The sequence below is a fragment of the Juglans microcarpa x Juglans regia genome, chromosome 2S, assembly GCF_004785595.1.
Source record: "Juglans microcarpa x Juglans regia isolate MS1-56 chromosome 2S, Jm3101_v1.0, whole genome shotgun sequence".
In the NCBI taxonomy this organism is placed as follows: Eukaryota; Viridiplantae; Streptophyta; class Magnoliopsida; order Fagales; family Juglandaceae; genus Juglans; species Juglans microcarpa x Juglans regia.
This window is the reverse complement of record NC_054597.1, coordinates 30,493,620-30,508,664: the sequence shown is the minus strand read 5'-3', so window position 1 is coordinate 30,508,664 and position 15,045 is coordinate 30,493,620. Positions and strand designations below refer to the sequence as shown.

The following is a 15,045-nucleotide window of genomic DNA, read 5'->3' as shown; positions in this document are numbered from 1 at the left end:
GCTACGTTTTGGATGTTGAAACGATTTAAATTCAATTATAAATAGTAATATTTTGTGAGTTTTATTGATATGAGTTTTAACTTTTTAAATTAAAATATATAAAGTAGGTTGAATTTGAAATGAGTTGAAATTTGTTATGGAAAGTTGAAAAAATAATAAGTATCATCAATGATTAATTTGAGAAGAGTTCAGTTGAGTTTGGTTCAACAACCAAACATACTAATCAAAATTCCTTTGTTGAATTTGGATGGGTCAATATTCTTTCTTTCTTGGTTCTTTATGTTTAGATGTATGAGAATTTATCAATGCCAAGTTGGTAATTGGAATGAGAGGCGTCGTTATAGTTTCGGACGCCAAAGAAGGAGACATTGGATAATGAGAACGAGAATAGCTTTGATACTCGAGTTAATAAGTGAAGAAGGTTTTTATTATATGATAATTTTCAATGAAAAGCATAAAGAAAAAAGATCAGCTTCCCTTATTCTTATGGTTTTGTACGTACGTAGTTGCAAATCCTCTTCTTCGAGTTCTAAACTAAACACCCGTGAGACATTGAGACCTCCCATCTTTATCGACTGCCAACCTTTGGGTATGCAGAATCCTTAACATGACACATTGACTATACTTGTTTGGTTTAGCTCTTAACTCGGATTGCTGGGCGCTATGTGATCTGTTAGGCCCTCGTCAAATTGAAACGAGTGTTCTTATGTTCCATCACCTTGGGATTAGGGGTGTCGATCGTGTTTGAAGTTGTTTTTGTATAGTATAAGTCATGAATATTATGTTATATAACTTATATTTATTGTGGACTATAAAAGTTTAAAGTCATCAATTGTTCCAAAAATTTAAATTGATAGAAAGAGATAGATTTTATTATTTATTTTATATCTTAACACTCTCTCTCACGTATAGGCTAGACTCCTCCTCAATAGATGGCTCAATACGTAGAATATTTAATTAAATGAGATAGACTATAAAGTCAGGATTCGAACTCAAAATATCTACTCTGATACTATGTAAAATTATCAATTATCTCAAAAGTTTAAGTTGATAGAAAGATATAAATTTTATTATTTATTTTATATCTTAACACATACATCTTATATAGTTGAGTTTATAATGGAATGGACTAAAAATATTAACCATGAGGAAGCGCCTTCTCTTACCCAAAATATAATAGAGTCAGTTCAGTGACTTCTATTACCTTGCTTTTGCCAGGAACAGAAAGAAGTTTTTCATCTCTCAAAATCATCATTACCAACAGCTACCTCAGAGTACACAATGGACATGGGTTCTTCAAGTCATGTTGGTTATTTTTCAAACCTTTCACTTACACGCTGTGAATGAAATAACATAGTTTGAATAAAAAAATTTCTAACAAATGGTACGAGAGCCACTCGTATTTATTCATACCCGTGTAGTTTTGGCGCTCAATGGAAGGTTTTTTTACGTTTTTTTTATTTTTTTGATTCATGTTTTGATCTATTTTCGTAAAATAAAATTACATATTAATAAAAAAAAATTAATAATTTGAAATATTAAATAATCAAATACCAATATTAATATTATATTCCAATAACAAAAGTATATATAAAATTAAATAATTATTAAATTTAAATATAAAATTTATTTCTATTATATTGATTGATTGCGAGTTGACCCGCAATTAATATTTTATTAATAAATTCTTATTAGGGCAACCCGTTTTGACGAAACTCATTTATACTAAATTCAAATTCACTTATTTCGTGCAAGGTGAGAATTTCATTGATATGGAACTCCGGAACTTTGATATATTGTTTGTCACCCTTATTTGGCTCTTGGCCGGAATGTTGGACTTCGCGTGATTTATCCGGGTGTAATTGTATTGAATGTTCTGTATTTATATCTTATTGTGTTAAATGCCTTTATCATGTTACACATAATATGATATAATTTTATTTGTAAAATTTAAAATTTATTTTTTAAATAATATATTTAAATAAAATTACTCAATACTAAACTTCGGTACGTGTAAAGATGGCACATTCGGCCGTCAAATGAAGACTTTGGTCAATATCTAAAAGGCCTCTTAGATTTTGAATTTTTTATTGTCGGCCATCTATTTATGGGCCTTAGGGTCTCAGTGAGTAAGTGGCGCTCTACAAGAGGGATGGGTGATGGTACATTTTCAGTTTGCCTCACATGACATGTTTATTGGGTTTTTCTATTTTTAAAAAACCAATGCTATGCTTTGAAATGCTAATTGGTTTTAACTTTTAACGTAACGAGGGAGTAATAAATTAGCATTTTTTTATTATTATGATCTCATATTCTACCACACATAAACTGATTTTATTAAAAAAAATAAAATACTAGATATAGTCATAGAATACATAAGTCTTACATATTTATTTTGAAAAAAAAATGACATCCACTATTAAAAAATAATTTTTCTTTTACGTGGATCCCAAACTTATCTATTTTCTTCAAAAGGAGTGTATTTAGGGTTATAAATGAACCAGTCTATTCGATAATCCGCTCGGTACTCGTCTAGTTAAACTCGAATTGAACTCGACTCGTAAAAAAAAAGTTCATCCATAAAAGTAGATACCCACTCAATTAGTAAATGATACATACCTGACAAAATTCGACTCGACTCAGCTAAGGTTCGTTAAGGCCCGTTTGTTTATGCCCAAGTCGACTCGTTAACTAGACTCGATTAAAGTTCATTCATATATTGATAAATATATACATACATATAAATATGTATTAGCTAATAATATAAGTATAGCACTTTTATAATTAAATATATAATATGTAAACTAATTACTTATGTCTATATATTGAATATACTTTATAGTTATATTTTATAATTTGTACAATAATTAGTCAATAAGATTTAATAATTTCATATACTAGTATGTGGGAACCATATATGAAATAGACATATGTTATTATATTATGTATATGTATTAATAATTTCTATAGGCATATAATATATTGTTATTATGAATAAATATCAACTAGGTAGATATTAATTATTTATAAATTTTTAAAATTTTATAATTTAATAGAGGTTCTACTTGTTAGTTGTACAAATTTAATATTAGATTTTTTATTTTTTTATCTATCTAATTTATTAATTATTAAATCTTATTCAAAAAATAAAAAAATAAAAATAAACAATTCGAGCTTAAGCTCGAGTTGGAAATTTAGTTTACCGAATCAAGTTCGAACAAAGAATAATAAAAATCTTGAGTTTAAGTATTTTGAGTCGAGCTGAGCCGAACTCGGCAAGCCAAATACCTACTTGGCTCGACTCGATTACAACCCTAAGTGCATGAGATTTGCACATTCTAAGACTGCAAATATCATTTCTTTTAAAAATACACCCTAGACTTGTTTTAACGAATAATTCTATTTGAAAACATTTACATCACACACCACACACCATACACATAGCAGAATTTGCTTTGGAAGATAAGTTTTAAAATTTAAATCTTATAATTTTAATATGTGTGTTTAAATAGATAGAAAAAATGACAAATTACATGTTGGTTAGGTGGATGTGTGTGATGTAAGGCTTTCTTGTAGCATTTATCACTACATATTAAAGTATTTTTTACTCTCAAATGAGTTAAAAAGTACGTTTGATGATGTTTTTCCTCAAACGTGTTTTTCCCAATAATCCGAAATATAATTCAAATTTTAAAAAAAATTGTCAATGAACGAAAATATCTATACAATTTTTAAATAATTACATGTAACACCTAACTCCCCAATAAAGTCACGTTTAGAATTTTTGGGGAACCGGTGTGCTACTAAACTTGAATTTAAAAACTTTTCTTCCAACGAAGTGCCAGATATTAAAGACTTCATAATAAATAAGTTAATTTTTATTAAATACTTAAAATTCAAAAGAGAGTATGTGGAAGCACTTATTTTAAATTCAATAAAGTCTCGCTTATCAAAATAACTTATTAAACTTTAAATTATAAAACTAAGCATAACATAAACTATCTAGGCCTATGTCTTGCCTCCCTGAGCCAAATCCTATATTGTAGTCTTATTCTCATAAATGACATTACCTAGGGTGGTTTAACATAAAAATATACAAAATTGAGTTAAATACTCAATAAGAAACACATCATACAGTAAACATAATAAATATAAGGTTTCTTGAAAAATATGCATACTCATAAATACATACGTAAATAATATGAACACAAACTTATCTTTCACTTACATAGGCCGATTTCCATTGATGACCCCTGTGAGTTAAGGTTAGTGAATCTAAGTAGATTCCGATTCCGCTTATGGCCACAGATTGTGGAATCCATACATAAGGAAGATACAATGGGTGTACTACCAGCATGTACAACCTGGCAATGTAATATGCCCATAACATATGGTAGTCTTCATATCATAACATAGGTCATTACATATCTTATCATTCATACTTCATCATAATCATACTTGCATACTTGTCATATCATAGATTTCTAATGAAATCGTATTCTTCTATAAAAATTCTGTGATACATGTTTCCTCATATTAAGTCATGATTTTTCATAAATATTTTAATGCATAAATCTCCACATAAAATCATGCATGACTTTTTATAAATATTTTAATGTACAACTCTAACATAAAATCATAACTTCATAAACATTTTGATGCATAACTCCTTTCATAAAATCATGAATTTTCATAAATAATTTAATACATAATTCTTCACGTAAATTATGGACTTTCATAATTTTATCATAACTGTACGTACAAAGGGGCTTCCAATGGACAGCGTATATACATAATATTTTTATAAAAGACATGTAATTGTTTACTGTATATACATGTAAGAGTATGATCATGCTACTTATCGTACATAATATTTTGGGGCACGGCTAATTACCTATAACCGTGCCATAAATTTTTGTAAATTCCTAATTAATCACATGCTTTATTATTAAAACCTAAAATAGCTTAGAACTCTCGGGATCCTAAAATTTTGTCACTCCTTAAATACTTTAATTTTTACAAAATTCCTCCAAGTAATCTTACACGATTAAATCCGAAAATCTCATTATTCCATATATTGATCTTATAATTCTATCTATGCAAGCACTGTTGACCCAAAATATACACACATTAAATTCGTAATATTGACGTTAAACAGTATTCTGGTATTCCTATATCCGTTGATTAATCTACAAATATTCCAACGTTTTCATGGGTCTAAGTGCTTGCAAATTCGTATGGCATCTCGTATTCAGTCCTGTGAAGCCCTCTGTATATGTTCAACCTAACATATATTAATTGGCTTGTGCGAGAATGAGAGAATAACGTGAGAGGAAGAGAGATATTACCGAGAGAATGAAGAGGGAAAGAGAGGGAAAGAGGACGTGCGGCGTGGCTTTCAGTTTGGTCGTAAGGGTTGTTCGTGACTTACGGTGGGCTCGGGCAGAGCTGAGTGATTCGTTGATGGCTTAAGATTGGAGAGCTTGGCGAGTGTAGTCTCAGCATGATGGTGGAGCTTTCGTAGTTGGCAGCAGAGGTAAGGTGGCTGGTTTGGATGCTCTATCTTGTGGGGCTATAAATAAATGATGCTCGGGCTTCTTATGTATTGCTGGTTTTCGTTTGGTGTTGGGTAAAATGGAAGAGGGTGGCAGCGACTTTGTTGCTTGGTGGCTCTTGGTGCAACTGCATGGTAGGGGTGCGGTGTCTTGGGTTGATTTCGAACATGTTGTGAGTGATTTGGCCATGGGCTGTGAGGGAGGAATGGTGGTGGTTAGTGTCATGGTTTACGGGGTTGGGTGGTTCCTTCGTTGTTGGCTTGCAACGGTCCTATGACAGAGTGGCTCTCTGCCTTTTCGTGACACTGTTGTGCAGTGGGTGACATGAAGAGTTGAATGTGGCTACTGTGGCGTGGGGGAGAAAGTCTTTAATGTGAAGGTTGGGGGTGCTGTACTGGCCGTTCATGGGGGCTTGGGTAGAACCAGTTGACCATGAAGGGGAGGTGATGTGAGAGAGTCTAGGTTATGGACAGTTGCAACTGTAGTTGAGGAAGGAGGCAGTCCGCTTTTAGGGCTAGTGCTTGTGTGTGACGATTCGATTCAACAACCCTAGGTTCATGGGGAAGATAACGGCATGTGCATGGGGTTATGTGGGTATATATAGAAGGAAATTACATTTGAAAATTTTAATGCGAAGGGCTCTAGAATTGTAATCCCTATTGAGAGGGAACTCTATTGAGATGTGAATCTTATTTGAAGGTGGAGACATGCATGACTGTTTTGTTTGCTTTCAGAGATGAAACATAAAACTTTGAAAATTTTTCTCAAGTTTTGTATGGTCAAACACTCTTTGAAAACAAACACCCATCTTTTATTTCACCTTCCTTTTTTTTTTTTTTTTTTTTTTTTTTTTTTTATCTTAGTTCATCTCTCATTATTTTATCACTATTCATTGACTGTACTATACACAAAAAGCTGCGTGTGACCCTCTCTTTTATCTCTCTCATTTGCTGTCTGCATCATTGACTGTTTATTGACAGTATTTTATCTCAGTTCATTGATTGTCTGCTTCCCATCTTTTTCAAACACATACTCTAAAAATATTAACCAAAAAAATACGCAATAATTGTTGGGTCTCAATTTCTCTTCTTTATCAAATACTACAAAAAAAAGTCAAAACATTTTCATCTCATCTCTATAAACAAGCACATACATTTTAACAAAACTATCTTATCTCATCTCAACTCACATCTCAACACTATTCACACATATCTCATCTCATTTCATTTCATTTCATCTGTGAAAATAAACGAAACCTTAGAGTTACAATACAATCTAGAGCCTAATGGCTTGGCTCCATTTTAGGCTGTAATTGTCAACTGAACTTTAACTTAATTGTTGAGCCCAATGAAAATTTATAATCAATCGGAATAAACTTTGGGCATATGAGCCTAATTAAAGTTCTTAGAGAACAACATAATTTTAATAACTCGCGGGCTTATCAAATATGGTCCATTAACTATACTTTAGACCTAAAAAACAATTATCAATATTTCAACTTTAGAATTATTGGGCTGAGTCGTTACATTACAACTTTCAAATTTTAAAAGGTATAGTCATAAATTTTAAAAAATAAAATAATCATCATTTCTATCACAAAAATACTTTTTTAATTTGTTTCCAAACAAATGTATCGGATTTGAAAGTGTTTTAAACGTATGATTACTAAACAGTAAATAATTTTTTAATAATACAACTTATTACTTAAGCTATAAGTTATAAGTCCTAAAACTATATACTATTTTTTCCACCGCAATCTTCAAAGCCTAGGTTACGACCCAAGTTGTAGCTTGGATCCTATGACCATGGTCTCCTAATTCGCGACGACCCAGGTTGCGCTTGGTTGAGAGCCAACTATTGCTTGGGTTGCTCCAAGCGGTGCTTCGGTCAGACCTAAACCTACCTAGGTTTCTATTTTTTTTTATTTACTATTTATTTTTTAAAACTTGTTACATGTGTCATTTTATCATTGGAGTTAACATCTCATAGTTAACCTACTTCTAGCAGAATATTTATAGAATGATGTCTCTCTCTCTCTCTCTCATAAAAAGCCTCCAAACCTAGATCTAGTTTATTACCGAAAATGGCTTCAGCGTCCTCCTCCTTCTCCCTTTCCTTCTCTTTTTTCTCCATGTACCAACTTTGTCTATAAAATTAGTTCTTATTTCTTAGTCGTTTTGCTTTCTCCAAGGCCAAAAAAGATAGATATGCAGTTTTCCAGCAACATTCGAGAGACACATTCGGCATGAAAAGGCTCTCAGGCCTCAAATCATTCGGAAAGAGGTGGCTGTTTTGCAAAAATCACTGCTAGTGGGCCTCACGCCACCCTTTCTGGGAGCATTTCTCACCACACGCACCAGACTAACGGACTCACCGCCATCAGATCTTTCATATCTGACTGTTGTGGCTGCAAAGAGATAGGCGCGTGGGCCCCATGCGTCATCACAGATTTTGAAGTTTATCGAAGCTGGTCCAAACTATAATACGTCCATTTTCGCCTTTATTTTACTGCTTCCTTATCGTTTTCCTTAGTGATTTTTCCAGATTTTGCTAGGATACTCTTATATGTGAAGAGTTTAGTAAAATGTTCGGACAATCACATGATTTGTGCAACAACGTATAACGTATAACGTATTTTTTAACTAGCTTTTTATTATAAGAGTTGTCATGTTTGGCCACAGGATCGTGAAGACAAGACAAAAGACTTCTCCAATATCCACTTCAAGACAAAATGCACTCACTACAATCACCATAAACTACGGTCATGAAACTACAATCCTAATCTCGGATTGTATAAAAATTGCTACTTTGTGCGGCTCCCTCTTAATAGGGAAAAGCAAGAAACATTTATTTGTTTCCAAGGTCCGTTTATTTTTTATTTATTTATTTTAATAGTGATGCATTAGTTAAAAATGGGTGTTTGTCGAGGTCACTCTACCCCTTACTCATATATTTATGTATCTCTTAATTATAATATATCGAGCTTGCTTAGAAAAAAAAAAAAGAATATTTATAGAATGAATAAAAAGTAGTACTGCATGTATTTATAATTTTATTTACGAGGCTCAATTTTTTAGTTTTATTTTGAATTTCAAATTTTCTGATTTTTAGGATATTAATAATTGACATATGAAAAGTAAATTTTTAGTAATTTTTTTTTTAAGTACATTTAACATTTTCCATGATTAAAATGATGGATGTTGAAAGCACAATCAATAAAACATGCAAGTCCCGAAAAATTTAGGTGCTTAATTATATCCGGATTTAAAAGATTTTGGCGGCATTCTGATGAGTAAATGTATTAGAATTATGATTCGTGGATGATGTATGACTTAACGGCCTTCAGATAAATTATTTATACGTAACACCGAAACAAATTTATCAAAAAAAGTCTTAAACAATTTTTAAGTCTTCTAATGAAAGCCCAATCCAGCCCTTTGTATGAATGCTAGAGTAGTGTTTCGGCTCATTTTGTTTAATTTTTATAGAATGATCAAAGTTGTAAGCATAAAAGTTAAAAGTTCAAAATTTATGAGTATAAGGACGAATGTTTCATAAAAACAAATTATATAGAATATTTTAATATTTAATCTCTAAAATCTACCATACATAATTTCATATAATATAATTTGATTCGTAAGATTTAAATTTTAAAATTTATTTTTTAAATTACATAGATGATGTGTGGTATAAAAATCTTCAAATAGAACTATTCAAATACACACGACGAACAGGCGAATCGTTCAAAACCCAAAAGTCAAACTCCATGAGTAGAACTTCAATTGAGTTACGAATGTATTTGATTGATAATGTTATATACAATGTTGGAGTATACAGTCTCAATGTATTTATTTAAAAAAAAAATGAGTAAATCTGATATCTAAAAAGAATAATGTTAAATATAATAATAGATTTTGTAAGCACCACAAACTAATTTTAAAGAAGAGGAATCTATTCTTAAAATTTTAATTTTTTTTATATGAATATGATCTTTATTCATTTTTATCAAAAGCGCTTCCCGATTTTATTTCCAGGCGAACATTATTTGTCTGTTTATTTTTTCTTCAAGAAAACGAGTTATGAATTAAAAAGACGTGGAGAAATAATAGAGGGTGCGTTTGCACACAAACTTAAGCCATCTTGTCCTTTCCCACGTTTGCCAGCAAACCGATAGCTTCTTCTCTGTTCCTCACTGCCCGGAGAACGGAGATGGATCTCTGAGGCTCACATCTCTTTCCCATGCGCTGAGAAGGAAAAACAGAGTTTTTTTGGGTTGAGTTTAAAGAAAGTTGTGGAAATGGGGGCAGAGTGCTCTTCGAGCTCGGCCTCTGAATGCGATGGAAACAACAAAAACAGCGAGACCCAGGTGGTTCTGAACGTCTACGATCTCACCCCTATTAACAATTACACTTCTTGGTTCGGTTTCGGGGTCTTTCATTCCGGTATTGAAGGTTAGTTGCAGAAAATCTTCTTTTTTTAGCTTCTTTTTTTTTTCTTTTTTTTTTCTTTTACTCAAATGCTATGGCTATTTGTTTTTACGGGTTGTGGACATCGGGCGTTGGCTCAGTCTGTTTTCTTGTTTCTTGATGATTTTGTATGTGAGTTTTCGTAATTTTTATTCGCCTCATTTCATTTGCTTCTATTCTCTGTGAAGTATGCGATGTATATTTGCTTTTTGTTTGATCTCCCCCTCCTCCCCCCTCCCGGCGCCCCGGCTTTTGGTGTGCTGCTTTGCGGACGGTGGATTTGAATGGTTGCATGGAAAAGATATAAGATGGAATTTGTGGGGGTTAAATTCTCAAACCATTACTCGAGCATTTCTTTTCAATGGAGTTTCATTTCGTTATGTATGGAATATGAGTTTTTTTTTTAAGGAGTATGAATTAATTGATCTTGATTAAAAATATTTTGCAGATAATGAATGCTATCATTTGGGCTTGGTTTGATAGTGAGATGAGATGATAAGTGAATAGTAGTAAAATAATTTGTGAATAGTAGGGAAATGGTTTGAGATTTGAAAAAGTTGAATTTTTTTTGTATTTTGCTTAAAAGTTTGGGAAAGTTGTATTGATTAGGTAATGATTAGATAAAAAAGTTGGAGATTTGAAATTGAAAAGTGTTTATATCTTTGGTGTTTGGATATTGAGATAAGATGAGATAGGATGAGACGCTCTTGCTATCCAAACCAGTTCTTAGTCTGATTTGAGTTGTATGCAAGTTGTGGCATGCTTGATGAACGTACTTTCATTCAATTATATCACATGCAAGCAAATGCTTCAGTACCAGGTACTAATAGATCCTAATTTTTTTGGTTATTTTGATTAAAAATACTTTGGAGATAATGAGTGCTATCGTTTAGTCTGATGTGAGTTGTATGAGTGCTATCATTTAGTCTGATTTGAGTTGTATGAGTGCTATCATTTAGTTTGATGTGATTTGTATGCAAGTTTTGGCATGCTTGATAAACATACTTTCATTCAATTGTATCGGTTATTGACCAAAACAATTATGATCTATTAATAACTGGTACTGATGCATTAGCTTGCATATGCCAAGTACTCTTTGCACGCCATTATATAGTACCTCGGTTTGGTGGTAACTACTTAGAAAATGGATTAAATATATAGGACGTGTGTTTCTGGAGGCCCTTTGGTCACATAGATAGGCTTCAATTTGAAAAGGCATCTTTGCTGAGACATGTACTTTTTGCTATAAAAGTCAGAACACCTTGAAGAAATGTCAAATATTGTACTTCAGTTTTACCAAAATTAAGAAAAGGGGGTGTTCTGAATGTTAGGTGCCATAGATTAGAACAAAATTAACTTACCGCAAAGGACACAGTTTAAATGATATTGCACAGTTCAGTTCAGTCAATTTGATATTCTTAGAATACTTTCTGGAAATAAGTAATGATCCAAGGAAGGCTCAAGCTTCGTCTGGGCTCATACTTCAAAAGGATTAGTCAATGGTACAATTAGAGTCCCTTGGAAACATTATAAACAGTAAGAACTTTTTTCTCCCAAGCATTGTGGGATCTCATTTACCACCTATACTCAGTATGTGATATCACATTTTAATCATTTTGTCTAACTGCCTAATAGGGTGGATGGTATCTTTCTCTTGTTTTTTGTTCTAACGAAATGGATGGAGAAAATATTCTAAATCTATTAAATGTTTGAATTATGAGAACTATCATTTTGAATGTAAGGATGAGAAACATAGAGATTTGGATAATTTGAGTTCGATGTGCAAAGTCTGTTCAATCAAAATAATATGTTTTCCAGCCTACAGGAAATTGTGGTTTCTATTTCAGATATGTTGACACGAGTGCTTTTAGGACTAGTTCTTATACAAATTAAAGCAATATTTACAATCTTCTTATTTGAACTACTCGTGAAGTCCTTGCAATTTTCTTTTTTTCAGTTTTGGTTGTTAATTTTAAATCTAATGTATCACACTACCTGTGCCAATGTTTATGGAAAGTCCATGGGAAGGAGTATGGATTTGGAGCTCATGACCTCCCAGCAAGTGGAGTTTTTGAAGTGGAACCAAGGAGTTGCCCAGGTTTTATTTACCGATGTTCCATCCCATTGAGCCGCATAACCATGGTTCCATCTGATTTCCGGAAATTTCTTGAGAATGTAGCTTTTGAGTATCATGGGGATACCTATCACCTCATTTCCAAGAACTGCAACCATTTTACAGATGACATCTCGTGGAGATTGACTGGAAAACACATCCCAGGATGGGTGAATCGACTTGCCCGAGTAGGTACAAACAATATTTCCATCAACTGATCTTTCTACTTTCCATTATTTCAGTTATTCACTTCTCTCTATCTGTCCTTTTGTTTTGTTCTTAAGTTTCCATTGTGGTGATGAACTGGAATTGCTGCAATCAGCTCTATTGCTGCATCCAAAGATAAAAAATATTAGAGTTTCATGTTCAAGTGAGTAGTGGGTGTTCAAGATTGAAAACATTAGAGACTGACAGGAAAACTCATTTTTATTCTTTAACTAGCTGAGAATCGCACGTGCAATGCACATGCTTGATTCCCCATGGGAGACAAAGTGTTTGCTCCCCAAGCTAGCACCGCAGGAGTACATGCTCACCACCTCAGGGAGCCTCGTGAACTTGTGTGATGCTCGCCACCTCCGCGAGCATCATGAAGAGGAAAGAGCTCATCCCCCAGGCGAGCACAATAGAGAACAAAATTGCCACCTCAGCGTTAGTGTGGGGAGGGAAAGTGATCGCCCCGGCAAGCAACATGGAGAGCACCATGGGAATCAAAGTGCTTGCCACCCCAAACAAGCATGGTGTGAAGCAAAGTGCCTGCCACCTCAGCAAGCAAAGTTAAGAGAAAAAGTGCTCGCCTGGGCTAGCACCTTAGCGAGGAACGTGGAAAGGGACAAAGCTCGCCCTTAGGCAATCACCACAAGAGCCAAAGTACTCGCCACCAAGCAAGCCCTATGGGAAGTAAAGTGCTCACCCCATGGCAAGCACCACGGGGGGCAAAGTGCTTGTATGCCAAGCGAGCACGACAAGAGGCAAAGGACTCGTCACCAAGCGAGCAATATCGAAAACAAAGTACTCGCCACTAGGCAAGTACCACGGGGATCAAAATAGGGCAAGCACAACGTGAGTTAAAAGTGCTCGCCACCTCTGGGAGCAACGGGGGAATAAAAAATGCTCATACTCCATGTGAGCACAACATGAGCCGAAGTGTTTGCCCCTGGGCAAGTAACATGGAGAGCACCAAGGTAACTAAAGTGCTCCTTGGCTAGCAACGTGGAGAGAGAAAGTGCTCGAACCATAAGCAAGCACCATGGGGCAAACCATTCGTACCCTAGGCGAGCAATACCAAAAGCAAAGTACTCATACCCTAGGTGAGCACCACGGGGGACATAGTGTTTGCCACCAGGCAAGCACCACAATGGATGTAAAGTGCTCGCCTCGGGGCAAGCACCAAGGGGCAAAGTTCTTGTACCCGGGCAAGCACAACGAGAGGCAAAGGACTCGCTCCCTAGGGGAGCACTACGAGACAAGAAGTGCTCGCCATTAGGCGAGCAATATTGAAAGTAAAGTGCTCACCCCTTGCAAGATACATGGATATGAAAAGTGCTCATACCCCATGTGAGCCAAAGTGTTTGCCCCCAAGCGAGCCCAACAGGAAGCGAAGTGACCCCCCTCGGCAGAGCAATAAGGGTGGGAAAGTGCTTGTCCAGAGACGAGCAGCACCCGCGCCGGGGGTGTGTGTGTGTGTGTGTGCAGAGTGCTCACCCCCAGGTGAGCAATATCGAAAGCAAAGTGCTCGTACCATAGGCGAGCACCACGAGGGACACAGTGTTTGCCGCCAAGTAAGCAATACCGAAAGCAAAGTGTTGACACTGTAGGCAAGCACCACAGGGTATGTAAAGGGTGAGAGCGAGCACCACGGGAGACGAAGTGCTCGCCACCAGGCAAGCAATACTAGAAGCAAAGTGCTTGCATGGTAATGATAGAGTCAATTTTGTAAAATAGCCACAAAAAGTGGACTGGCATTTGATTATGCCAGCCAGTTTTACAAGCCCAGTGTCAGTAACAAGTGCGGTTTTCCATTTCTGGTTAGATGTTTGAACAAATTTTGAGTTCTGGGGTTAGTGAGCATCACATCGGATATATAAATTGACGATAATGTACAACGAATAAGTTTTTTTTACATGATCAAATAACTCTATAGGAGTCTGAAAAGAGGGGCAATTTCGTCAGCACAACTACAAGAAAATGCAAAACTCGCTCCTTTGTCCAAAGTATAGATATGATGTTCAGATCTAACTGAAGGTCTTTATCAGGTGCTTTATGTAGTTGTCTGCTTCCAGAAAGCCTTCAAGTATCTACTGTTAAACAGCTGCCTGAATACCATGACTGTTCAGGTGAGCAGTCTTTTCTTGAATCTTTCATCTATATAATTTTGTTTGGTTCCACATCTAGTCCAGATTCCTTTACCATAGGCATGAGAAAAACTTTTGTTATCTAATTCCTTCTTTTTGTTGGTTTAGAAAATGGTACAGGATATCTATCAACCCCCATTGCACGTGAGTCAACAGAATTTGATGATCAAGAGAAGAGCCTACTGCCCCCATTGGCTATAAGTGGTGACGTGGCATTTGTTAAAGAGGCGCATCATTGAAACTGAGCTGCCTCTCTGAACGGAGGAACAGAATCATTCTCCTCAACAACCATTATTGTCTTGCTTGCATGCAAAACTTTTCATTTGATTGGCTGTAATTTATTCATATTTCTCTTATGTTTCTTTGATTCGTTTAACTCATGAAAAAAATGTTTTTAATTTGTTTAGAACTGAAAAACTTGAAATGTTGAAATTGATTATTTGTCGGGGTTCTTCATGAGGCCTTTGTAAAGGGTAAATGATATCTCAATCCGAATATTATGTCGTGTGTTATGAACTTGGAACTAAAAGATGGCGGTCTACTTCAGTTTCAAGAAGCAA

The 15,045-nt window shown here is 34.7% G+C and overlaps 1 protein-coding gene across 1 annotated transcript; it reads left to right on the top strand.

The window, feature by feature from the left end:
• The first annotated feature begins 9,596 nt into the window (after window positions 1-9,596).
• Window positions 9,597-15,045, top strand: LOC121252385 (deSI-like protein At4g17486). The gene is made up of 4 exons (XM_041151990.1): window positions 9,597-10,006; window positions 12,039-12,326; window positions 14,387-14,467; window positions 14,594-15,045. The coding sequence occupies exons 1-4, from the start codon at window positions 9,853-9,855 to the stop codon at window positions 14,722-14,724; spliced, it is 654 nt and encodes a 217-aa protein (XP_041007924.1). The 5' UTR covers window positions 9,597-9,852; the 3' UTR covers window positions 14,725-15,045.